Consider the following 24,905-nt stretch of genomic DNA (forward strand, 5'->3'; position numbering starts at 1 on the left):
GGCTTTTAGAGGCCTAACTTATGCACAGTTCATTAACCTTAATTCCCAAGAAAAAGGGTGGCTTGTTAGTTTCTTGGTAAATATATTTGGATGCTTAAAATAGTGCATGTTATTTCTTTTTTTTTTTTTAAATCAATACATTTTTGTTTTAAAAAAGTAACAAAAGACTAAGTCCTTAATCTGCTGAATCACTATCCTAATTGTGTAGGACTTTCTCCCCAATTTTATACTCCCTGGGTAACACATTGCACTAACCTTGATGTGGGTTGCTAGTCTTGGTTTAACATCTTATGTAAATACATCTGTTCACTTAACCTGTTAAGCAAACCATGTCTTGGTGCAAAGTTACATCACGCTAATTATGACTACATTCACACTCATTATTTCATAGCAATATTTTAATATATCAATTAAAACATAGCCACAGACTCCAAAGTCACTCCCCCACCCCCAACATCTTGGTATTTATTTCTAAAACCTATGTGGAAGGAGCTAACAGGTGAAGAAATAACAAAGATACCTTTGATATGTCTAACCAAAATTCTATTCAAAATTAAAATTGAGCGACTTCTAATAATTATTATACAAAGGACAGTTATTTTAAAATCATAGATATTTTTGTAATTTTTTCTGCAAGATACGAACTATAATTATATATAACCTGTATTGTAAACTCATATATTCTAAATAATACTAACATAGGTACCTAAAACTATTTTATCATCTTATGTGATTGTAACCCATGTCTCTTAATTTAAGACGTTTTGGCTACTATTCTAAGCATTTTTACTAGTTACTAAATCCTGTATTATTCTTGAATTTGAGATTAAACCTCTAGATCTGATACAATAAATCAGAAAGTTTGTTCATAATTGTTTCATGTTATTTAGCTTTTTCCAGGCAGTAGAATTTTCTGGAGAAATTGGCTTCATAAATTATTCAGAATTACATATTTATCATTAAAAATAAATTTGAAAAATATGTAAATAGAATGTATTATTATACTGCTACTGATAGGCATTATTATTCCCAAAGTTGCAGTCTTGTCCCAATCATTTGTTCACTATTTGCAAAAATGATTCTTTACTGCTAGGTTCTAGAATTCAGAACTTTTATTGATGTCAAAAATTATGGTAAGTAACACAATGAGATTTATAAAAGACTAATTGTTAAGCCATGAGAGAAACACTTGTAATAAAAACCTGTTTAACAACATAGGAAAAAATGAAAGCTATCTTTGCAACTTGGAACAATCGCATGGCCCATTATAGAATGCTTCCTTTGGCAATTTAAAACTAAAAATTAATTAGTTAGATAGCACTCTGCATCACTATAAAAAGGCTGCAATTTCAGTGAGTTAAAGTGAATGAGCTGTTAGTCAAAAGTCTCAATCACAGACTTTTGAGTTCTGATTAATTATCTTGTTAAATGTATTCATCAATTGACTGCACCCAGTTTGATTGGATCTTGTTTGAGATAGTAGTAATAATTCATTGTTTAGCTTGATACCTACAAATGTACTCCATTCCATAGGTATGAGGAAGATGGATTTCAGAATTGCACAATCTTCTTTGTTTTTCCACTGTGGCTCTGTATGTAGTTCTATTGCTAGATCCTAGTCTGTCTTCCTAACCTAATGCCTAAAAATGTTGCGAGATTAAAATGTACTGTCTCAGTTCCTTCAGGGAAGGATGAAATATAAATAAGGAGGTAAAATAAGAAAATATATAGCAGTATATTTTGTAAAAAAACAATATTATTTTTTCTGAAATAATCTAGTTATTTCACGATAATAGCACGACAAAATATCTAAAAGGTTTTCTGGCATAGTTACAGAGATGAACAAAGACATTTTTTGGGGGGAAAGTAATTCAGGGTATAAATACAATAAGAAAAGTGGATTATAATATGGAAACTACTTCCACCTGGTATGTGACACTATTGGATTCAATATCCATATTTTGACACCTCAGTTAACATTAGTTCAGTTTGGATCTGAATATTATGAGATTCTTCCATGGACTTTTTTTATTTTTTTTCTTAGCTGAGGAATTATTTTCTATTGTGGTTTCAACCAACATATTGTTGAGAAATTTACACATATTGTCTGTATATCTCAGGAGCATTTTAATACAGAGTTAAGATGCACTGTTCATTTGTGGGACACCTTTTAGTCTTTTTAATTCTAATGAATTAAAAATGTGATCTCTAACTTCCAAAATGTATTTATGCTTATGGGTTGGAAGAGAGGACAGAGGCTTCTCTTAATTACTGTTCTGTTTGAAAAACCTATTACTATTTCACAAAATACCAGCATTCTGAAGAATATAGTGTGAAAGGTTTTTTTTATACGAGGTATGACAGGAGTACATACATATTTTCAGCTGAGAATTGCACTTGGCTAAACATAACTTCAAAAATAGGTGATAGTAGAGCAAAATCTAGATTGTATGAGTTCATTAGGTAACTAAATTTTATCCAATAAATTGGATAGCCCATTCAGAGATTCTTCAATTTGATTTCTGCTGTTACCAGGAGGATGAGCCTGATGACTTCAATAGCTCTTCCACTTTTCTTATTTTTGTCCTTTTGCTTGACAATGGAAAATCAGAAACAGGACAGAAATGTAATACCACTTTTGTGATATCATTCCCTTGACAGATAAATCTTACTAAGCCATAATTGATTCACTTGATTTGGGCTTATGTGTTGCTGACCCTGCCTTTAGGAGAGGTCCATGAATTATGACAATTATAGGTAAAAAAAAACAAAACCCAGCCAGTTTAATTTATTCAATAAACAATGGTAAAATTAAAGTGTGCATGTGTCAATGATATGTTTTGTTTTATTCTCTATGAATTGATACGTTTGTATTAATAGTTACAAAGGACAATTGTCTTTCCATCACTGGTTTGACAATAAAGCACAATATTTATTGGCGGATACTCAACAAATGATTAGTACCTGCTTTAATGGAGGCTTGGGTTTACCCAAACAAAAAATTGAGACAAAAATTCAACAAAGGTTAGAGCTACCTTTATAAATTATCCTTAACCAAAGATATTGAATGCCATCTAGTGGTAACTTGTAAATAGCTTTTTAAGTGTAGTAGACTTCACTACAATCTATTAAATAAAACTATACAGTATTTGAGATGTGTTTTGTTTTATGCAATGGATAATAAAAATATGGACTGCGGTTTCATTTATCAATTTTTTGTCATTTCTTAAAGAAAGTATCTCTTACGTGATTGTAACCTATGTATATTACAGAAGTGTAATAGAAACCTATCCTGATGATACAATAATCATTGGTTTCATTCGAGACGGTGATGAGTTTGGATGTAGATGGGAAGTTGAACAACTGGCCCTGTGGTGCAGCCAAAACAATCTGAGCTGAACATGCTTAAAACTGTAGAAATGAGAGTGGATTTTAAGAGGACACTCCTATTTTCTACCACATCTTACTTTATTAGATAACACAGTATCAACAGTAGGGACGTTCAAATTTCTGGGTTCTATAGTCTCCCTGGATTTGAAATGGACACCTAGCATTAAAACCATCATTAAAAAGCCACAACGAAGAATGTTCTTCCTGCATCAACTCAGAAAGTTCAGACTGCTGCAGGAGCTGTTGATACAGTTCTACAGAGCTCATTCAACTTTAGTCAAGCTGAACTGGAGTGACAATTATAGTGCTCTGGATTTGGAAGAATTTATCTATCCATCCATCCATCCATCCATCCATCTCAAGAAATGACTCTGGGCGACTTACAATTCAGCTATTGTTGGCAATGGACAGCCAGTAGTTCAAGTCCTGCCTTAGTCATGAAAGTCATCTGGATGACTTCAGATTAATCACTGTCAAGTCAACCCATGTGACAAATTGGTAAATTAATTCCTTTCACAACTGATGGCTCATGTTTCGTTGATGCAAAATTAAGCAAGCCCTAAACTTGTAGGAAAATGCTAAGAAGAAAATCTATTGCTGAAAATGTATACTTGTATTTAAAATCACAATCTTTTATGACAAAGTCACTGTGCAAGCAATGTTTCAATAATTTTCTATGTGATAAAAATAGAACCCTGCAAGATTATAGATTTGCTAATAAATTCAGATAGCATCAGGAATTTCTATCAAATGGTTTGCTAAATTCCCTTTTAATCTGAATTTACAACCCAGTTTGCTTAATTACATGATTCACTTAACAACTCTAGTGATTCGCTTAACAACAGAAGCAGAAAGGTAATGAAATTGGGTATGATGCTACAGCCACCTTGTTTAGCAATGGAAATTCTGGTCCCAATTGTGGTTGTAAGGCAGGACTCTACTTTCTCTCTGTTCAAGAAGAGCTTGCCTTTTTCTTCCATTTCAAGGAAAATAAACTGCTAGTAGAAAAGCAATAGAAACTATTTCTCACTAGCAGCATGCTTTTTTTCCTGGTAGGTTAGGGAAAGAAAAGTTATTAATAAAGGAGAATATTTGTAGCTTGGTAGAAATGAGGGTCTAGATTTGCCATAGCTTTCCTCCCCAGCAGCAAGCGTCTTTTAATTTCTTGGCTGCAGTCCCCATCTTTAGGTCAGATCCTAAAGATGAAACTGAAATACTTTGGCCACCTAATGAGAAAGAAGGACTCACTGGAGAAGAACCTAATGCTGGGAAAGATTGAGGGCAAAAGAAGGGGACGACAGAGAACGAGGTGGCTCGATGGAGTCACTGAAGCAGTAGGCATGAGTTTAAATGGACTCCAGAGGATGGTAGAGGACAGGAAGGCCTGGAAAAATGTTGTCCATGGGGTTGTGATGGGTCGGACACGACTTCGCAACTAACAACAAAAGAAATGAGGATCCTTGCTGCTCTCTAAGCTTGGTTGTTTTCTTGCAGATGTTTCATTACCCAAACTAAGTAACGTCAGTGCTACCCCTCCTCAAAGAAAACTATCTTCTATCCAATTTTAAGCTAGCATTTGAGGAGCAAAAGATGCTAAAATTGTTTTTCAGGCTTCTGTAGTATCACTAATAATATAAAAGAAACTCAATCAATAAATTGGCAATGGGATACTGGAGTTGGGAAACAATGGCACTCAAGATTACAGAACAATTTATTTTACTCTATATAACTGAGTGATTTAAAATAAAATTGAAATAAAGATAAGTGAGCTGCATTACTTCTGTGGTTTTTTTAAAAAATAGCCAATTACTGCTTTATTAATTTTCTATGGACAGTGTTTATTATTTTCTTTTCCATGTAGGGCATATTGTATTGCACATGAAAGAATTTCTCCTAGCCTCTTTTTCCTCCTTCTAAGAAGAGGAAATCTACACAGTGCCATCAAGATAATTTAAGTAACCACCAATAATTTGCAGTTTTAAAATACTGTCATTTTTTCCTGCAAGTTAAGAAATTAATCAAAGATGCATGCTGTAATGAAAACATGTACCTCATGTAGGCAAGAAATAAATCCTGGAACAATTGTACGACTTACGAACCACGTGTTTAAATGCAAAGAAAAAATATAAATGAAAGAAAAGGAACAATATGTTGTAAAGTATGGCAAATGCAGGCTTTCCAGTTCTTTAACTAGCAACCCTCCATAGAAATAAACCAAGGAGATTTTTGTTTTAATACCTTCAATGTTTATTTACCAAAAATGCATCACTAATTTTCCATATTATTTTCAAAGGCAGATCCTAACACAAAGTTTAACAAACTGTAACATTCTTTAAAATGTTTTTTTATTTAAAAAGCACTTGATGTGAATTTGCATATTTTGTATGCTATAGAATTCTGTACAAGTAAATTTGTTCAAGTGCTTCTCTATCAGCATCTTCTAAGAATTCATCATATTGCACTGGTACTGCTTCCACCCACTGGTTGAGCTGAATGTCCACCTGAAAAGAAATTAAAACAATTCACTATAACACATAAAATACATAAATTTCAGAACTGCTGAAGGTACATAAGCAAAGTAACATCGAATAACATCTAAAAATAACATCTAAAAATGAGATAACATCTCATTTTTTTGTGAAATGAGACTAGTGTAGGTAATACCTACATAGCCAACTTAAATATGCTTCTATATCTTACAATGCTGCTGTTTCTGTATAAGCAAATCAGTTAAAAGGAGGGAGAAGAAAATACAAATGAGATTTCCCATAAAGTTTAGAAACATATTCTAACCATATAAAATAATAATTTTAAGTGATGGTTGCAGCTTTCTGCGATGAATAAATTTCAGAGGAAATTTTTTAGAAAGCTTTAGAAATGTGCTTTTCCCAATCCTGATAAAATAATTCCCTTGATTTTCCTACCAATTATTATTATTATTATTTATTCAATTTTTATACCGCCCTTCTCCCGAAGGACTCAGGGCGGTGTACAGCCAAGTAAAACAAACAATGTAATATACAATTAAAATACGAATTAAAAAACTTATTACATAATTGGCCTAAAACTTTGGAACATGAACTAAAACCCACTAAAAATTACTAGTAAAAAATTTAAAACCAATAAAATTTAAAACCAATAAAATTTAAGCCAGCCCCGCGCGAATAAATAAGTATGTTTTTAATTCGCGGCGGAAGGTCCGAAGGTCAGGTATTTGGCGTAAGCCCGGGGGAAGCTCGTTCCAGAGGGTAGGAGCCCCCACAGAGAAGGATCTACCCCTGGGGGCCGCTTACAGCTTGAGATTTCTGGAGAGTTGAAAAAGATTGCCCTTTTCCTTTTTGTCCCTCCTGAAATTGTTTAGTGAGTTGCAAACATGTGAAAGATTAAGTCAAATGGTGCATCTCAAAGCCATCTCCCAAGATCAATCTCCTAGATTCATTACAATGAAGTTACCTCCAAGAGTGAAAACAGTGTGCAAATGTTTATAAGTAGAACATGATTCAGCAACTATAGTTAATTCATGATTTATCTAAAACACCAAGAAAAATCTTGCCATGTAAATAGTTTGAAAAATAGCTCTTTACCTGAAGCTCCGAGAGAGACTTTTCAAGGTTTGGGACAGTCACTAATAAAGACCCTGGCTTTCTTACGTTTTGACTTATGATTTTCCATGCTCTAGGAGTAAAACAAAGTAAATTTCTTATAAAGCAATTCCTCCAAAAATTCTGTTATATGAAATAACACAAGATACCAAGTGTTGATCTGTGAGGGAGATGGGCAGCTTCTAAATGTTTGGAAGACTTTGCCTGAGCTGCATGAACAAGAAAAGACCTCTACAGACTGAATAATATGGGAAAAATAACTTGGCCTTCTAGAATATCATAGCTTATTGGGAACAATGGGATCAAGTTGGATCTTGTACTGGATTCTATTTCCTTACACATCTATAGATTTACTTTATAATATGAAATTATGACAAACACTTTGTGGTAATAGAGAAAGGGGGAATCTATCTCCTTGTTTGGTGAAGATACAGGATTCTATCCAACTGTGTCATTCCACTAATGGGGCAGCATTTAACAACGAATAACTTCTTATTTCCCTATATAGAGAATTTCAGATCTATTCTGCTGGAATAGGGGATCTTTGGTGGTACTGCATCAGTAGATGCAGATCATGTAATGTTAGATGTAGGACATTATTTTACAGAACACTTGGAATAACCTTTAAATCTGTTAAATAATGCTCCTTATTCTCTTTATTGAAAAAAAGGTGAGGATCATCCATCTAATGATGATACTTTAAAACAAATTATGGCTTGGAACATTTTTTTCACTATATCAGCAAGTTAGTTCAGAAATTTTCAATAAAAGAATGGAAGCTTTTCTCAATCTTTCAAGTGAACTTGGATCATCTTTTCAAGAATTGTTACCTAATATGGTTGATGGTGATTGAAATGTATCATGTTGGTTAATTTAACTTTTTCTCATTTCCTTTGTTGAAACTATCCATGTGGCCTATCTCTTTATCAAGCACACTGATGAACTACTTTAATCTCTTCTCATTTTCTTTTTTTCTGTTTGATGTCTTTTAATATTTATTTTTGTATATTAGAGCAAATAAAGTAAATCAAGCACATTGAACCAGCAGGTAACCTTACATAACTTACACTACAACCACCCACAGCATGAAAATCATGTTTCATATTGTTGAGGTTCATGAAACATGAGAATGACTTCAAAATGTATTTTAAAAGGCAAGCTGATCTTTGACAGATTTTCATTTTGCCCAAACTAGTCTCACTTGGTAGAGAGAAATGTAATACATTAAATTACAAATTTACTAAAAAAAAAAAATTGGATTTGCCACAAGTGTTTTTAAGTGTCCAGTTTTAGCCTTAGCAAGAGGGAAATGATAGGTTTCATGAGCTTTTTTATTCAGCTATCTTTAATTGGAATGTTTTTGTATCCCGAAAAACCCCCCACAAAGGAATATATATCAGTTTTCACAATTATATTTTTATATACTGGCTTGGATTTTAAAGAACAATAACATATGCATAGTTGGTTGGGTGTTAGTGTTTCTAGAGATTTCCAGAACAAAGAGAACTTACCTAGCCTGTTCTGATCTGTCAAGGAAATATTCAAAGACATTATTCATTACAACAACGTCTGCATTTTGAAGAAGTGAAGCTTGAGTACAAATATCTGCATTAATCACCTAAAGAGAATTAATTTTGCAGAGGTTCAAATGAAAAACCATATGATAATATTTAAGATTGTTTTTAAAAAATGTTCAGATCAAGGAAAATCATCTAGTTCTGACCCTTCTATTAGACTTGAATCAGTATACATGACTCATCTCCTGACCATTAGAAAAAAAATGTTCCAATATCGTAGATTGCTATTAATCTTATCATTGTATTATAAAGAAATTAAAAATTATGTAGTAAGCAAGCTGTGAGATACACAGTGCCATAAGTATGAAACAGAACTGAAAGTGAACAGAGAAATGAAGTTTGCTTGTTGGAGTTTCTCTGTTTAACTTAGGAGTGTTTTGTCAATAAGGAAAATGGTAAGACACAATAAGAGGAATGTATCTATCTCTTTGTTGTCCTATGCTTAGTAAAACAAGTCTGTGGGTTGAGGGAACTTTCTGTCTTCTCTTCTCAAGTAGCTGAACTAAGCCTGTACTCTGCATCCAAGATACACTCATATTATGAACATTGTTTAAAATGGAACCTACTGCTGTTTCATTACTCGGCATTCCTTTAGTACACTGCATATATCTCAAAGCACTTTAGGAGTATGGTAGAATGATTCTTGTTGATTTTGGATCTCCAGCACTACCTCAACCCAACACACACTCTTAAATGGTAGATGGTCAAATGTTGTGCTTATTAAAGAAAATTGTAAGATTAAAGTTATTGCAAAATATCAAAATCTGTATTTCTATATTCATATGAGCTGGTATCAAATTGTAGATAAGAATTTAGGTAGGAATCAGAAATTTCTCATCTTGGCCATGAATGTTAAGGAAATTGATCATTCTTGGCTTCAGTTTCTCCTCAATTCACAGCTGCAACACTGACATAAGAATGTACAGTAGTGTGAAAATTTGCTTCCTTACAGAATTATCAGAATGATAAGCTAATACATGGGAAGTGTAACACATGCGAGTTAGAAAAATGCTGGATGTTTTATTTACTGTGCAGAAATTGTCCTTATAAGAACTTAGGTAGACAAAAGATTTGGATGGCTACAAGGTTTCTTCAATATTAAACCTATCCAGAGTTTATTATATTCCTCTTGGTTTTCACTACCGTGTTTTCCCGAAAATAAGACCGTGTCTTATATTTTTTTGAACCCTGAAATAAGCACTTGGCCTTATTGCCATGCGCTCAAAAGCCCTATTGGCCTTATTATCAGGGGATGTCTTATTTTGGAGGAAACAGGGTAATTATATACAAATGAAGCTCAGCTGACTTTCAGCTATATTTACTAGAAAGTCACTTGCTTGAGACATTAAAAGTAACTGTGATAATATTGCACTAATAAAAAGAACATTATGCTAACCTGCAGCCCTTCCATACATAAACCAAGCAATCAAATGTATTGGTTCACCTTTATTCTGTCATCAAATCGATACTTTGAAATGATAGCTTCCTGCAACTGGCAAAAGTCTCCATTCATTTCAACTCCATAGATCTGGGATGCTGAACTATAATAGTAGGCCTAAAATAAAAGCAGAAAAACTGAGACGTCGCTAAAGTGGGTTGGAATACAGAGTTGAACTGTACTAGGCATCTGAATTTTGCTTATCTGTAGGAATTTGCTTTCAAAATGTGGGCAGGCCCTATTAATGACGACTATGCTAAATACATGCTCACCTGGCAGCCTAGGAAATGTCTAATTTTGGGGGAATAAAGGCAATATCCATTTTTTGAATGCTTTGCTGGAGCCAGACCCTAAAAAAGAGATAGGTTCCAGACAGTCCCTAAATTTGCTTTGGTTTAATTGAATTGACCTTCCAATTTAAATAAAAGTAATTAGACATTATTAATATTCATGCATTTAATAATTTTCTATTTCTGTCTCAATAAAAAATAACATATTTTTCAAAATAATTTTCAGCAGAATTAAGCACAATCACTGGGAGTCCAGGGGCATGTAAACTTTATAATATTGGGACTCCAAGGAATAAAAGGGCTCTGCGCTAGACTGGAAAATTGAGGAGGGGAGGGGAGGAGAATCATCCCAGAAGGCTGCAATTACAAGCCACTTCTCCGCAGCGTCTGAGAAGACTGCATGAACATATTTATGTAGTCAAGACAAATTAAGCTCAGCTTGAATAATACTTATTTTTAAACCAGAATATTCTGTTATTCTGTTACTTCAACCTGTAAAAGATTATTACTTTCGAACTATGTAAACAATAATTACGTTTTCTATTTTAGGATAAATGTGAAGACTGATTCTGCTTCTACTTGCTAAAAATAGTTTCTTAAGCCAAGAGCAGAAATATCACCATTGCACATGAGATTAGTTAATTCTAAAAGCATGCAAATAATAAGACCAGCATCCTTCTTTTTCAAGGGTAGAGCTTGATGATTACAGCCTGTTTTTTTCTGAGGTTATTTGTGTCTTTAATTATACTATGACCATAATATGCTGGTTCCTGCAATAGGGGATTCATGCCCCAACTTTTGCATCCCAAAAATTATATTCAAGTTGAGTAATGTCAGTAATCAAATATCAAAATAATATGTAAGAAGCAAACCAAGCAGTAAAAAAACAACAACCAGCAAATCAATAACAAATTAAGGTTCAAAAAATAACAACCAGAAATTTGCTTAAATATTATTATGCAGCATAGGACAGTAACTAACAGCAAAAGGAGAGGGGGAAAACAGAGACATTGTCAACCAATTTCTGGTGCAGCTTTTACCCCAAACAGGACTGCTCCAAGCCTGGAACCGACGTCAACCAGAACCTTCCCTGTCAGGTCAGGCAATACTTCCTGGTACAGGAACTTCAGTTCCGCGAGGGAAAAGGAATGGGAAATGAATTCTGGGAAACAACAATAAAACAAAGTGCGTTGCAGCCATGGTTAGCATCCAGCACGAAACACAAGATTAGAAGAACTTGGATTAAACTTTCGATTTAGGTAGTGATAACAATATTGCCAAGCCTATTTTGGATATTATACATTTCTGCTGCAATTTTCAAAAAGCAATGGATGAATATGACCTGAAGGGGGTTCGCCATATCTAGTATCTGGATCTGTTTAGCATCTACTAGCCTCATATATATATACAGTTGAAAAATAACAGAGTATATATGCATTTAAATGGAATACATTATGGACATGGTTCTTTGAGTAGCTAGAACCGTGATGGCACCTATGGCATGTGTGCCAGAGGTGGCACACAGCACCCTCTCTGTGGGCATGCGAGACGTTGTCCCAGTTCAGCTCCGTTAAGGGTGAAATGCTATCGGTTTGGTCCGTTTCACACGAACTGGTAGTAAAAAAAGCTACTATAGTAGTAAAAAAAATGGTAGTAAAAAATGTTTTTAAAAAGTTCGAACGATCAGGTGAGCAACCCGCAACTCTCGGTACTTTTTTTTTTATTTTATTTTTTAGCATTTTTTTACTACTGGCTCAGGCGAATAGGTAGTAAAAAAATGCTTTAGAAAAGTAAAAAAAAGGCTCCGATGATCACAGCTGTGGCGCTGTGTTTTCCCTTCTTGCATTGTATTAAGTGAGCATAAAAACAAAATTTAGCATGCTGACTTTGAAACACATTCCAGATTGCAACCTGTTCATATTTAACCACTCTGGAAACTAATTAACCTGTCATTTGGAAATTTGAAAATAATTATCATCATCACAATTTCTTGATTCATAATCATTCAGGGGGAAAAAAGGTATATCTGAAAATATTTTGGAAAAAAAATTTGGATCACATACAAGCACAATGTTTTTCTGGTATTTATAAAAGCCATTTATCTTTTTTCAACCCAAACGTTAAAAAGGTTGCATCAGATTTAGAAGTTGTCTCCTTAAAGCAGATGCAATTTCTTATTCTTCAGGCTTATGTGATCATGAGCACACGCAGGTACTAATTACCTACTGATATTGCCTTTGGCACTTATTAGGCTTTTTGTCTTAGTGACTAGACTCTCTTTTAGATTTTATATTGAGAATCAAAAACTTAACTGAAATCTTACAAACAATAAGGTAAAAACATATAGCAAAGTCCTTCAACAATCTTAGGAAATAAAAAGGGATGTAATACCTTTTTAACTACATGATTAAAAATATGCAATGTTACAATAAATTGCTACAAAGCTTTCTGGAGAGTGAAAAGTACCTATTTATTGAGAAGCAACCTAATCAGCTGCCTTCTAATCAAAAGATGCTTTGTGCATGGCTTAGCTGCCATAAGAGCTATTTCTTCAACAAGCAAGACCACATAATATTTATGTTATATAAGCACCCACAAATTCCAGCCCAAAATGATTGGCCTGATGTACAGTAAGGGAACACTCAGGTCAATGCTGTAGTTTGGTAAAAAAAATTACAATACATAACTGCTTACCTAATGGTGCTGTCTGATGAGAGCCACAGGCTAGACAATAATTTCTGCTCATCTTTCCTTCTTCACATAAAGAGTCAATACAGTCATCATCATAAAGGAAAGCATCAACATGAATGGTGGGTACTGTCTGCTCATGAAGCTAAAGAAGAAAAAAGGCACGCTTGATAAACGTTTGTGCCATTTTCTCCCACATCAGTTTATTTGCCATTGAAATTCAATAATCATACATTTTCTATGTTATTTATTTATAGAAATTATAATCCATCATATCTGATTTTATTTATTTAGTGTATAGCACGTGTTAGTCAGGGATCACTGAGGTGACTGGCTGCCTCTGTGAAAGGATTTTTTTCAGACGGTGTTATTTTTCCCCACAGGACACCTGAATGCCGGAAGGGAATCGGGGAGGCTCTTTTCTTGTCCCTATGCGGTTTATTCGCTCACGGGAATTGAGCTGCCAAGCTGCCAACTCAGCAGTGTGCAGGCCCAGCGTCTTACAATGTAAGCCACCATGGTCCCCATTATATCTGAATGACTCACAATCACAAATGCATAGAGATGAAATGGAAAAATTAAGCACCATAAACATAAAGTATTCCGTAAAATCAAGTTGAAAAGGCCAAAATTGAAAAATCTAGTTCACAAATAATTTTTTTTTAAAATAATTCTCCATCACACTGAAGTAAAATCAAGTTAGCAAGCAATTTAAATCCCATTTAGCAGAACCAGCCTTTATTGTCCTCCTAAAATTTAATTAGGGGACTGCCTAGATCTTTTGGGGAGGCTATTCCATAAGGACGGGGCAACCACTGATGCTACTTCCCTGTGGACTTCCAATAAGATGTGTGAACTTCAACTCCCAGAATTCCTCAGCCAGGAAGGATGGGGAATTTTGGGAGTTGAAGTCCATACTTCAACTCCCAAAATATTACTGCACAAATGTCTACTTTAAACCTTGATCCATGTTCTGCCTTCTGTTGGACTACATCAACAACAAAGTCGTAAGTGTTGATGGCTTTATAAAAAATTCTAATTAAAAATCACTTGTCAACGTTTATGGGAAGGTTAAATAACAAAACCTACTTTTTGAAGAGCATTATGCTCTGAATTGAGCACTGCTCCAACAGGCAAACGATGTCGAATATCTTCAGCAATACTTTTGAGAATGATATCATCATTATTGCCTGTAAATTCATCAAAGTCATCTGCAAAAAACAGGGAAAACAGATTTTGCAATGATCATGTGAAACTCAAGGCAATACCTTTATTTAACTTGGCTGCTGAATGTATAGATTCCTAGAAGTGCAGATTCTACAAACATTCATCAAAAGAAAAACAATGGCACTAGCTGTACAATCAGTAAACAGGCATGAAGTCAGCTAGTTATCAATCAAGAATGTAAGACCTAAAATAAACTGGGGCCAATAAAGCAGCCTTGAAGACAAACAAGGAAAGACTCAGTAATGGACTGGAATGACTATTGGGCCAAAACAGGACCATCTCAGTTTTATTCATATTCAGCATTAGGCAGTAAAAGGGCATTTAAGAGGAAATGTTGATAAAATGTTTCATTACATCTGATCATGCTTTGCCAGCAAGGGTCAGAAAAGACTGGATAGACTTGTCAGCATAACAGTGATGCTGGAAATGTTGATCAGGAATCAGAGCACCCAAAGAAACAACAAAAACAGTGTCCAAGACTGATCCTTGAGAGACACCTCCAAAAGGGGAAATTCCTGGGATAAAAATTCTTTACACAACATTGCAAAATAATAATTAAAAAAAAGAAATTCAAAATTCATTACCAACACTGCCCTCCAATTGTAATCTAACGATTGCTCAAGTGATACCCAAAGATTGTAACATAAACAATTGCCTTAATACATATATATATATATATTCTAAAAAATTTTTTGGTGGGATACATACTGTGTTTCTCCGAAAATAAGTCCCTGTCTTACATTTTTTTGAACTCTGAAATAAGTGCTTGGCCTTATTGCCATATGCTCAAAAGCTCTATTGGACTTATTATCAGGGGATGTCTTATTTGGGGGGAAACGGGGTACCAAAGATCATACATTTAGATGGCTTTTACAGAGAGAACAGATTTTATACCAAGCAACCAGATGCAAAGTGAACCAACCCAGTGGGACACCTTTAAGTCTTAACGGCAATCCATCACAACGCCTATGTCAAAACGAATTTTAAAGGCAGCCCAGCTTCCACGTGTTCTTACTGGAGAACAATATAGGATGCCGTATCTTTCTTCTAGATTTCTGAGAGTCGCTGAAGAATACAATACATTGGATCAAGTGACCAATTAATCTGATTCAGCATGTTTGGTGTGGTTTAAACTAAACCCCTGATTGAGTAAGGTTTCTGTATGCGGTTTCCCAAAGTCAACAGTCCCGTAACCGAATCAACAAAAGCAATGATTAAAAAAGGGGCAGATAAGCGAAGTGTAACACAAATAAACGTTCTGAGTATAGGAAAGAGAGGAAAAATGGAAGGGGGGGGGAAATGGAAAGGCGTATCCTAGAAAAGAGTACACGTAACTGTCTGGCAACCCCACGTTATACTATTTCAAGTGTTGAGGGAGGGATCCGACGCATAAGAAGAAACTCCGCTTACTCGATGTTCTCAGCCAGTGCAGCAGGCGAGGCAACTCCCCGGCGCGCGCACCCTTTATTACGTTCAGCACTGCTTCGCGAGCCGATAGAAAATCCATCCTTACCTGATATTGAAGGTACCGCGCAAGCGCGCCTCTATCATCTTGCTCCCTATGCCTAGATAAGTCAGACTCGACCGCTCGGCTTTGAACGCATGCGCAAAAGTAACTGCCATTATTTCCCCACCCCCACCCCCACCCTGCTCCGGGGATTATGAATATAATGAGTCTTCCCAGAACATCCTGGTATTCCTCTTCTTTTTTTTTTTTAAAGACGGTGACGGCAATAGGCGCTTTTTCAAGAATCGCGTCCGCCCCTCGTTTTCTCTGGCGGTTTTGCTGTTTTTGAATACAGCCCTTGGCGTAATGATTCCGAACGATGTTGAGTTATCATTGGTTTCATCCCGCGGTACAGGTTGCCTCTTGCAAAAAAGAAAAGCTAAACTTAGCAAGTTGAACGTTACCTTTGAATTGTGCTAAAAGACTTTTAAAAAAAATCATCACTATGAATCTGGGCCAGAACATAGTTTTGCGGAAATGTATGAAATCTAGTCAGAAATTGGGTCCTAGAGTTCAAAACTCCTTACTGCTTTCCTCCTCATGTTTTTAACCAGGGGTCTGCAATCTTGGCAACTTTATTGATATTGATTGTTTCCTGATTGCTTATTTGTACCCTATGACTACCATTAAGTGTTGTACCTTAGAATTCTTGACGAACGTATCTTTTCTTATATGTACTCTGAGAGCAAATGCACCAAAGACAAATTCCTTGTGTGTCCAGTCACACTTGGCCAATAAAGACTTGTGGACTTTCAACTTCAACGCAAAGCTGACTGAGGAATTCTGGGAGTGGAAGTCCACAAGTCTTAAAGTTGCCAAGATTGGAGACCCCGTTTTAAAACTGTTAAAACAGTTTTAACAGTTCTCAACCGCAGCTGATTTAAGATTGGTGAAGTTCACTTCCCAGAATTCACCCACCTGGCTGGGGAATCCTGGGAGTTGAAATCCACCCATCTTAAAATTATTGAGACTGTGTGGGGTACTGCTTGATCAGAGAGAGATAAACCGGTTTTGCAAAATGCTGTCCTGTTTCAAATATATTTCTACGGATATCCAGTACAGCCGTTTTCAAACAAGGCAACGGATACTCGAAAGCTGAAGCCAATGCGCACCTCTTCCTTTTTCTATATCTGTATATATTATTCTTCTATCTCAAAAGGGACGTTTCTCACAGATAGATGACCCGGAAGCAGATGCCCGAGTTTGCCTTGGGAAGGATGATAACTAACTGATTGGTGTAGTGGTGACGTGACACTCTTCCTGGTTGTTTGGATGCTGGAGGGGGATCGGAGCCGATTATTGGTGCCCAGTCTGGTTTAGCGGCTTTCTGAGGACCCCCTTAAGAGGCCCGGACTGTTGTGTGGCTTTCCGAGCGGGGCCAGATTAGGCCGCCGCTTCGTTTCTCGGTAAGATTTGTGTGGAAGGCTGGTCGTTTTTCGGTAACCAGAGTCCGCAAATGTGAGACCTCTCCAGACACAGCTCTCCAGCTGTGTCCCTTTGCATAAGTACCCATTTCAAAGCTTTGGGCGGAGGGAAAACACAGGTGCTATCCTGGGAAGTTAAAAATGTAGATCCTGCTTTTGCAGTGATGCCACAAGTTGCACTGGCTGAACCGGAGCAAGAAGCCTCTTCAGGGGTTAATTGAAATCCTCGGTGGCCATCAAGTAATCTGGGTGCTTTTCTTAGTCCTTAAAAAAAGAAGAATGGAATATTCTCCCCTTTTATACATGTGTCTAAACTGGCGATCAAAAACTGGTCTGAGCTGTTTATTCAGTATACTGGCTATCTTCACATACCGTCTTAACTGAACCATGATTTATCCAATTAGTTTTTCTGGTCGTGTACAACATAGTGAGATATACGATAACTACAGGGACTGGGATTGCACCTGGAGTTATGCCAAGCTGATATTTAATTTCAATGTTTGGGCAAGTTTTACTTACTTATTTTGGTTTATGTTCAGATGCATCCAATATTTGTGTTTCAATATTTTACAAGTTGTGTAATTCTTTAAATATGTTTTTGAATACATTTTCACACGATCAAATTGTTTCATCCTAATTGTTGAATTCAGGAAGTTGGGTCAACAGATTATTAGGGCAACTGCAATTAATCTGAAGCTCTTTACTATTGTTATATGTGTGGCTAGTTTAAATATATCCTGTAAATGAGTAAAATGGGAATTTAAACTATATCTCATCTCCTAAAGCAGCTCACAAAATAGTAATAGATTGCAAATGGAACAGTTCCCTTCCGCCATATTGCTTGCTAAAATTAGCAGTGAATGTAAGAATGCTTGCTTGCATTGAAGCCTTTCTCAGATATTAATTAAAAGTGTTACAGAATTATAGCTGAAATTTAGTTATTCTGATTTCATTTTTTTCTCTATAGTTCCTTCTAGTCTCTTCCAGTTAAATAAGCAATCCTAATGATTAATTATTCAGCTAGATGAGCATCCTCATATTTGTTCAATGAATGTTTGCAGGTATTAAAAAGGTACTAGTTAACAGGATATAAAGTCATAAAAACAAATAACCCATGGAGTAGTTACTTTCTTCCCCAAAAAATATGATCAACAGATGCTAGATTACATATTTGGAATTAGAAACTGATGAAATGGGAACTTTACTTCTCTTTAAACTGACATACATTACTGTCAAATTATTTTAACCAAATGAGTTGAGCAATTTGACATGTTCTCCATAGTTTTCTTAATGAGGATGATAAAGAGATTCTCCAATAACTACACTTCAGAACTATAGGGGTGGGTGGGTGCAGTGGTGGGATTCAGCCGGTTCTGTTTGGATCATGTGAACTAGTGGGCTCCACCCACCCTCCCAGACATAATGCGTGACTACTGCACATGCGCATAGGGCCGTGTACGCAAAGTGAGCACGCACATGCGTGTTCACATTTGCGAACCAGTAAGGAACATAAGTGAACTCCATCACTGGGTGAGTGGGAGAAATCACATTAAAGCAATACAAATGGCACTGATTCCCAGTAAGTGCAATTTAAAGTGCTGATTATCACCTATAAAGCTCTTAATGGCAGAAGACAGGTTTATTTACTAGACTGCCTGGGCAGCCATATAAATTGAATTAATCCATAAAGTATATAAGTTACTTTTGAAACTAGAAGGGAAAGCCTCCAATTTAACCAATGTAGTCTACCTCCCAAATTGTCAACAGTGCTGCAAGTATAGCATCTATACTGTCTGCTGCTTTTTAAGGTTTCATGCTGTAATGAGAATGATATTTTCTATATATTCCATAGGAAATGATTGCAGCGGTTTATTTGATAGCTCTAGAGTCAAGATACCGGTATATTGGATAGTACAAGCTGTGTAGAGTAAAAGTAGGCCTTGCAATCTGTTTGTTTTATATCTATAGCTATCTATAGCTATATCTATCTATATATCTATTGTATCTCTCCCCCCCACATACACACATACTGAGTAGGACCAATATCAAATTTAAAATGGTATATATTTCTAATACAGATAATAAAATCATTAAACTAAAATACAGTTGCAATCTTAGCTTATATTAACTTACATTTGTCCTAGTCCTTGAAAGAGTGGTGTTCTTCTTTATTGAAAGAAGCTTTTAACAAGAGGATGAATCCAGCTGGTTGAATGAAAGATGGGACGATGGCAATGATAATGTTGAGGATTAATTTTATACTTCTTTCAATGTTCCGAAAGATTTTATGGCGTGTTTGGGTACTGAAGTCCCAAAAGTCATTGTTCCTAATATACCATAAAACCTTTGGGGACTGGAACAGTGAGTCTTGAAATTTCAGGAGCAGAAGAGACTTAGGGAACAACTGTCTCTCTACTAATTACTGATTATATTATGTCTTTTTTCAGATCATATTTGAGCTGAATCTATTGTCAAGATGGTTTTAGCAGATCTTGGGAGAAAAATTACCTCAGCGTTGCGCTCCCTGAGCAATGCTACCATTATCAATGAAGAGGTATGTAAATTTTTCATGTGAGATACAATAAAGGCAGCTACATAGAAAAGATTATTATCAGTTTGGATTTGGTAGAAAAAACCCCCATATTAAAGTAATAGGGTAAAGATTCCATACATCATTAATTATGTGAAATTCAGTGGAAGGGATTCAGTGAATTGGTGCCATTTGCCAAGTAGATTGTTATAACAGAGATATAATATTCTTATTTCTTATGCATTAATTTCTTTTGAAATTTTTATCTATTTCTCAATCTATTATGTCTACCAGATTTAACCAAATGAAATTTCATATTTCCTGTATTATTTTCCAACCAGTAAATATTAATCTAAAATGTTCATTGGAAAGATAAATTGTAAACATTATAGTTAAATTTACAAATTGTATTGTACCTCTGCCCGTACAGGTTTTAAATGCTATGCTAAAAGAAGTTTGTACGGCATTATTGGAAGCTGATGTCAACATTAAGCTGGTGAAACAACTAAGAGAAAATGTCAAGTAAGTGAACCAAGCTAATTAAGAATAATGTTGTTTTATCTCTATCTTGAAGTATTAAGTTTATTTCTTTTGTAAGTGTTGCTTATCACTATAAAAGGGCGGACATGTAAAGTTTTCAATTGTTGTGATTAATAAATTCAATTTTATAAAAATTAAATAACGTATTTAATTTTACATATATACAATTTTAAATAAAATAAGTATGTTCAGCTGAACAATTGTTTTTTTTATTTACTGTACAGGTAGTCCTCAACTTACAGCCACAATTAAGTCCAAAATTTATGTTGCTAAGTAAGACATTTGTTAATTTAATTTTGCCCCATTTTACAACTTTTGTTGCCAGAGTTAAGTGAATCATTGTAATTGTTAAATTAATGACAAGATTGTTAAGTGAATCTAGCTTCCCCATTGACTTTGCTTGTCGAGAAGGTCACAAAAAGTGATCAAATGACACCGGGATACTGCAACCATCATAAATATGAGTCAGTTGCTAAGTGTCTGAATTTTGATCACATAACTATGTGGATGCTGCAAGTGTGAAAAATGGTCATAAGTCACTTTTTTTCAGTGCATTATAACTTCAGTGGATTGAACCAGGGTTGAAAGCTAAATTTTTTTGCTATCTACTCTGTGGGTGTGGCTTGGTGGGTGGGTGTGTCCTGTGACTGAGTGGGCGTAGCCAACTCAATGTCACTCACAGCCATGCCCACTCAGTCACAACCCCCCCACCAAGCCACGCCCACAGAACCCAGTAGGGGGGAAAAATTCTTTTCCCTTTCCCTCGCCACCTGTTCTCCCTTCACCCAGGCCCCGGAGCAGCCACCTGCCTCAACGGGGTCAGGGAATGTACCATTCCCCAACTCTGGCCTTTCTCCAGAGCTGCCGCCCATTCACCGCCCATTCGCCGCCTGCTCGCCTTGCGCCTTTGGTCAGGGACCGGGGTCCAGGGATGCCCCATTCCCTGAGGCCCCGGAGTCGCCCCCTGCTCGCCGCTTCCTCAACCGGGTCAGGGAATGCACCATTCCCCGACACTAGTCTTGTCCTGGAGCCGCCGCCCGCTCTTCCTTTGCCACGCGGCATATACTTACCTTCTTCCAGCGGCTGGCTGCCGGGAAAGGCAAGCATCCAAAAGTTACCGGAGTGCCTCTCCTTGAATATGCCGCCTTGTTCTATGCACTGGCTGCGCAAGCGCACACCCAACCTGCCGCTGATAAATAAATGAAATAAATGGGTGTGCGCTTGCGCAGTTGGTGCATGGAAAATGCAGCAATGGCGGCGGCAGATTCAAGGAGAGGGACTCTAACTTTTGGACTCTTGCCTTTCCTGGCAGCCAGCCACTGGAAGAAAGTAAGTATATGCTGCGTGGCAAAGGAAGAGCGGGCGGCGGCTCTGGGACAAGGCTGGTGTCGGGGAATGGTGCATTCCGAGACCTGGTTGAGGCAGGCGGCAAGCAGGGGGTGGTTCCGGAGTCTCAGGGGAATGAGGTATCTCTGGGCGAAGGGCGAACAGGCGGCGAGCGGGCAGCAAGTGGGTGAAGGAAGAGCGGGCAGCGGCTCCGGGGAAAGGCCAGAGTTGTGGAATGGTGCATTCCCTGACCCGGTTGGGGAAGGTGGCGGCTCCGGGCCCTTGGGGAATGGGCCCCGGCCACTGACCCAAGGGTGAGCAGGTGGCGAGCTGCCTTCCCGGTGTTCCGGTGTTGCGAAGGCTGGACTGCGGGCCATAAACTGGTTCGGGGGCGTGGCCAGCCAGCGATTGCTACCGGATCGGCGAACCAGAACCAAACTCCGCTACCTACTCGCCCGATCCAGTCCGATCCGGTAGCATTTCACCCCTGGATTGAACGTCATTAAACGTACTATTGTAAGTCAAGGAATGCCTGTATTTTTTTCCTAAGACCAAAACTTGTCTATATGTTGCAAAACACTACTTACGGAATTTCAAGAAGGGTAAGTAGTATTTAAAACTAATATTAAAAATCAGAATTCTTCCTTGAGAAAGAAGACGAGATAAGATTGGTTGTACATTGGGCCAATCTTCTGGAGGAAAATAAATAGGAAACTGGAATATACAGTTTGAAAGTACAGAGAGCTCCACTTAAGCAATATTGCTTAAACTGAAAAAAAATGAAAAGGATGCTGGCTGGAGAATTTTGGAAGTTGAGGTCCACACATTTTAAAAGTTGTTAAATTTAGAAAACACTGATCGAACTATATCAAAAAGTAGGGAAGCTGGGATGAGAGGTTTTCAGGAGACTCCAGGATTACAGGCTAAAGTAGGAAGTAGAAATCTCTGCTGGAAGAAGCAATAGCCAACCAATTCTGTATTGTTGCCATAAAAATTACACGGATTTTATTGTGATCAGAAACTGATCTTGATTTGAGGGAACATTTTTGTCTTATTTGAAGATAATTACCATCATATGAAATAATAAAGTAAATATTCAAGGATTTTTAAGGAATAGCATAGTTCACTCTATATTAAGTACTCACCCCAGATCCTCAGTCTAACAGTGGAATATAAATTATATTAGTTCAGTCACTAATATAAGGGACATTGAAGTCCTCATATTAATTTTTCTTTTTTCCAACCATAGATCTGCTATTGACCTTGAAGAAATGGCTTCTGGACTCAACAAAAGAAAAATGATCCAACATGCTGTCTTTAAAGAACTTGTTAAGGTAAGATTAAAATAATTGTCTTCTAACCTATATCTGTAATACAGGCAAACATTTTATGCATCCTTATTCGCTTAACTGAATATCTAACCAAGCCCTCTTATAGATCTCATAGTCATGTTTCTATGTGAATAATGCATGGCCATTTTAAAGTGAATCTGTTGCAATAATGGAGTATGCATAAGATTAATAAGGCTTACTATTGATTGAAACCATCTGCTTCATAGCATTGCAGCAGTTCAGGCAGTCCTCAACATACAACCATTCGGTGACTGTTTCCAATGACAGCATTATGGCATGCTGAATGAAATAACTTACAGCTGGTTGCTGAATTTATATTTAAACAAAAACTGGGCATTTGGCAGTTTGCTTACACTTAAAACTTCAGAGATGCTTCAAATACCCCTCCCTCCTCCTCCTGGCTATCTCTTCTCCCAGATCTGTGTTCTTTTGACTAAAGATTTGTTCACTGGGACGTTGAGTTAAACTGTGTAGAAAGCCCTGGAAATTGAGGGAAATATTGAGAAAAAGTTATAAAAGCGATGTCTCAGTGAACATATGCATCTTAATACAGATAGCCCTCGACTTCTAACCACAATTGGAACCAGAAGTTTGATCGCTAAGCAATAGGGCATTAAACAAGTCATCACATACTGGGCCCAATTTATGTCCATTTTTATCATGGTCATTAAGCGAATCGTGTGGTTGTTAAGCAAGTCAAGCAGTTGTTAATCCAGCTTCCCCAATTAATGTTACTTGTCAGAAAACGGGATGGGAAGTTTACAAATCACAAACGTGATTTCAGGACACTTCAACTGGTCATAAATAGCTATTTGCCAGTCATCCAAACTGCGATCTGATCTCTTGTCCAAATAGAAATTGGGCACTACCCTGCTTAACTTCTGAGTTAGATAAGTTCAGCCATACCTTGCTTCCTGTTGAGATTTAGTTATGTAGAACCTTTTTTGAAAAATGAAAATATGTCAGTTTTGTCCTATGATCACCACTTCCAGTTTTTCAGTTCTGAATAGAGCCATGTATTTATGCAATGAGGACCCCAAAGCTGTGGCAGAGAATTCCCCATTGTGCTAATTCTAATAGAGTAAAATTAAAGACATTTGTCCAACTACTCAAATCAGATTTTTTCTGAACGCTAAAATAGTTGATTCTGTAGTTTTAAATCAGGCTGAAAAGTTAAGAGAAATAATTATTATATTTTATTAGTATAAAAATGACATTCTGGTGCTGTGAGATGGCATGGCAGAAAGATTACAATTTCTGGCTCAACAAGTTTACATAAAAACACTTTGGTTGAATTTATACATTACTCTTTGTAATTGAATTGATTGATTGATTGATTGATTGATTGATTGATTGATTGATTGTATGGTACGGAAATCCAGACATTGAGTTTTATAGCAATAGCACTTAGACTTATATACTGCTTTACAGTGCTTTATAGCCCTCTCTAAGTGGTTTAGAGTGTCAGCATATTGCCCCCAAACAATCTTGGTTCTCATTTTATCGACCTCGGAAGGATGAAAGGCTGAGTCAACCTTGAGTTGGTGAGAACTGCTGGCAGCTGGCAGTCAGCAGAAGTAGCCTGCAGTACTGCATTCAAACCACAGCTTACCACAGTAAGTTAGAATTATATGTACACCAGACTGCTATGAATTCTCAACAATCAACAATCCATAGTTAAAATAAGCCCGCTTAGCATATGGTGTATTGTACTGTTACTTCCTCAAATTGGCTTCTTCTGGTCAATGTTAGTCTGCATTGGCATCTTTGTATTTCTTTTAAGAAATTCTTAAAGACAAAGAGAAGAACCAAGGCAGTCTATTTTGCATGTTAAAGGCACTGCCATTGCCATTACCAGTAGCCTCAATGTAATATTGAGCGTGAAGGACTGGAAGTGTCCTGTAGGGCAGAGGTGTTCATTGTTCCATTGCTCTCTGGCTGTATGTTATTGAAGCAGAAAGTAGAATAACATAACCTTGATTTCTGACTTTTGGAACTGAGCAGAAAAAAGTGA

General features: G+C 36.6%; 2 protein-coding genes across 3 annotated transcripts in view; one reads left to right on the top strand and one right to left on the bottom strand.

The window, feature by feature from the left end:
• Positions 1-5,759: 5,759 nt before the first annotated feature.
• On the bottom strand, positions 5,760-15,774 carry LOC131187724 (uncharacterized). The gene is made up of 8 exons (XM_058162260.1): positions 15,623-15,774; positions 14,075-14,196; positions 12,992-13,130; positions 11,338-11,459; positions 10,014-10,124; positions 8,504-8,610; positions 6,975-7,065; positions 5,760-5,891 (listed from the first exon to the last, which is right to left on the bottom strand). The coding sequence occupies exons 1-8, from the start codon at positions 15,717-15,719 to the stop codon at positions 5,778-5,780; spliced, it is 903 nt and encodes a 300-aa protein (XP_058018243.1). The 5' UTR covers positions 15,720-15,774; the 3' UTR covers positions 5,760-5,777.
• A 1,137-nt stretch (positions 15,775-16,911) lies between these two features.
• The window catches only part of SRP54 (signal recognition particle 54), a 44,661-nt gene continuing 36,667 nt past the window's right edge, over positions 16,912-24,905 (top strand). The window contains exons 1-4 of one of the 2 annotated variants that reach the window (XM_058162256.1): positions 16,912-17,125; positions 19,591-19,697; positions 20,104-20,195; positions 22,789-22,873. In XM_058162256.1, coding sequence (XP_058018239.1) covers positions 19,620-19,697; positions 20,104-20,195; positions 22,789-22,873 — 255 coding nt within the window. In that variant the 5' untranslated portion in view covers positions 16,912-17,125; positions 19,591-19,619. The remainder of the gene's footprint in view (positions 17,126-19,590; positions 19,698-20,103; positions 20,196-22,788; positions 22,874-24,905) is intronic. The other variant, XM_058162255.1, reaches the window with a different exon arrangement.

The sequence above is a fragment of the Ahaetulla prasina genome, chromosome 1 (genome assembly GCF_028640845.1).
Source record: "Ahaetulla prasina isolate Xishuangbanna chromosome 1, ASM2864084v1, whole genome shotgun sequence".
Taxonomy (NCBI): Eukaryota; Metazoa; Chordata; class Lepidosauria; order Squamata; family Colubridae; genus Ahaetulla; species Ahaetulla prasina.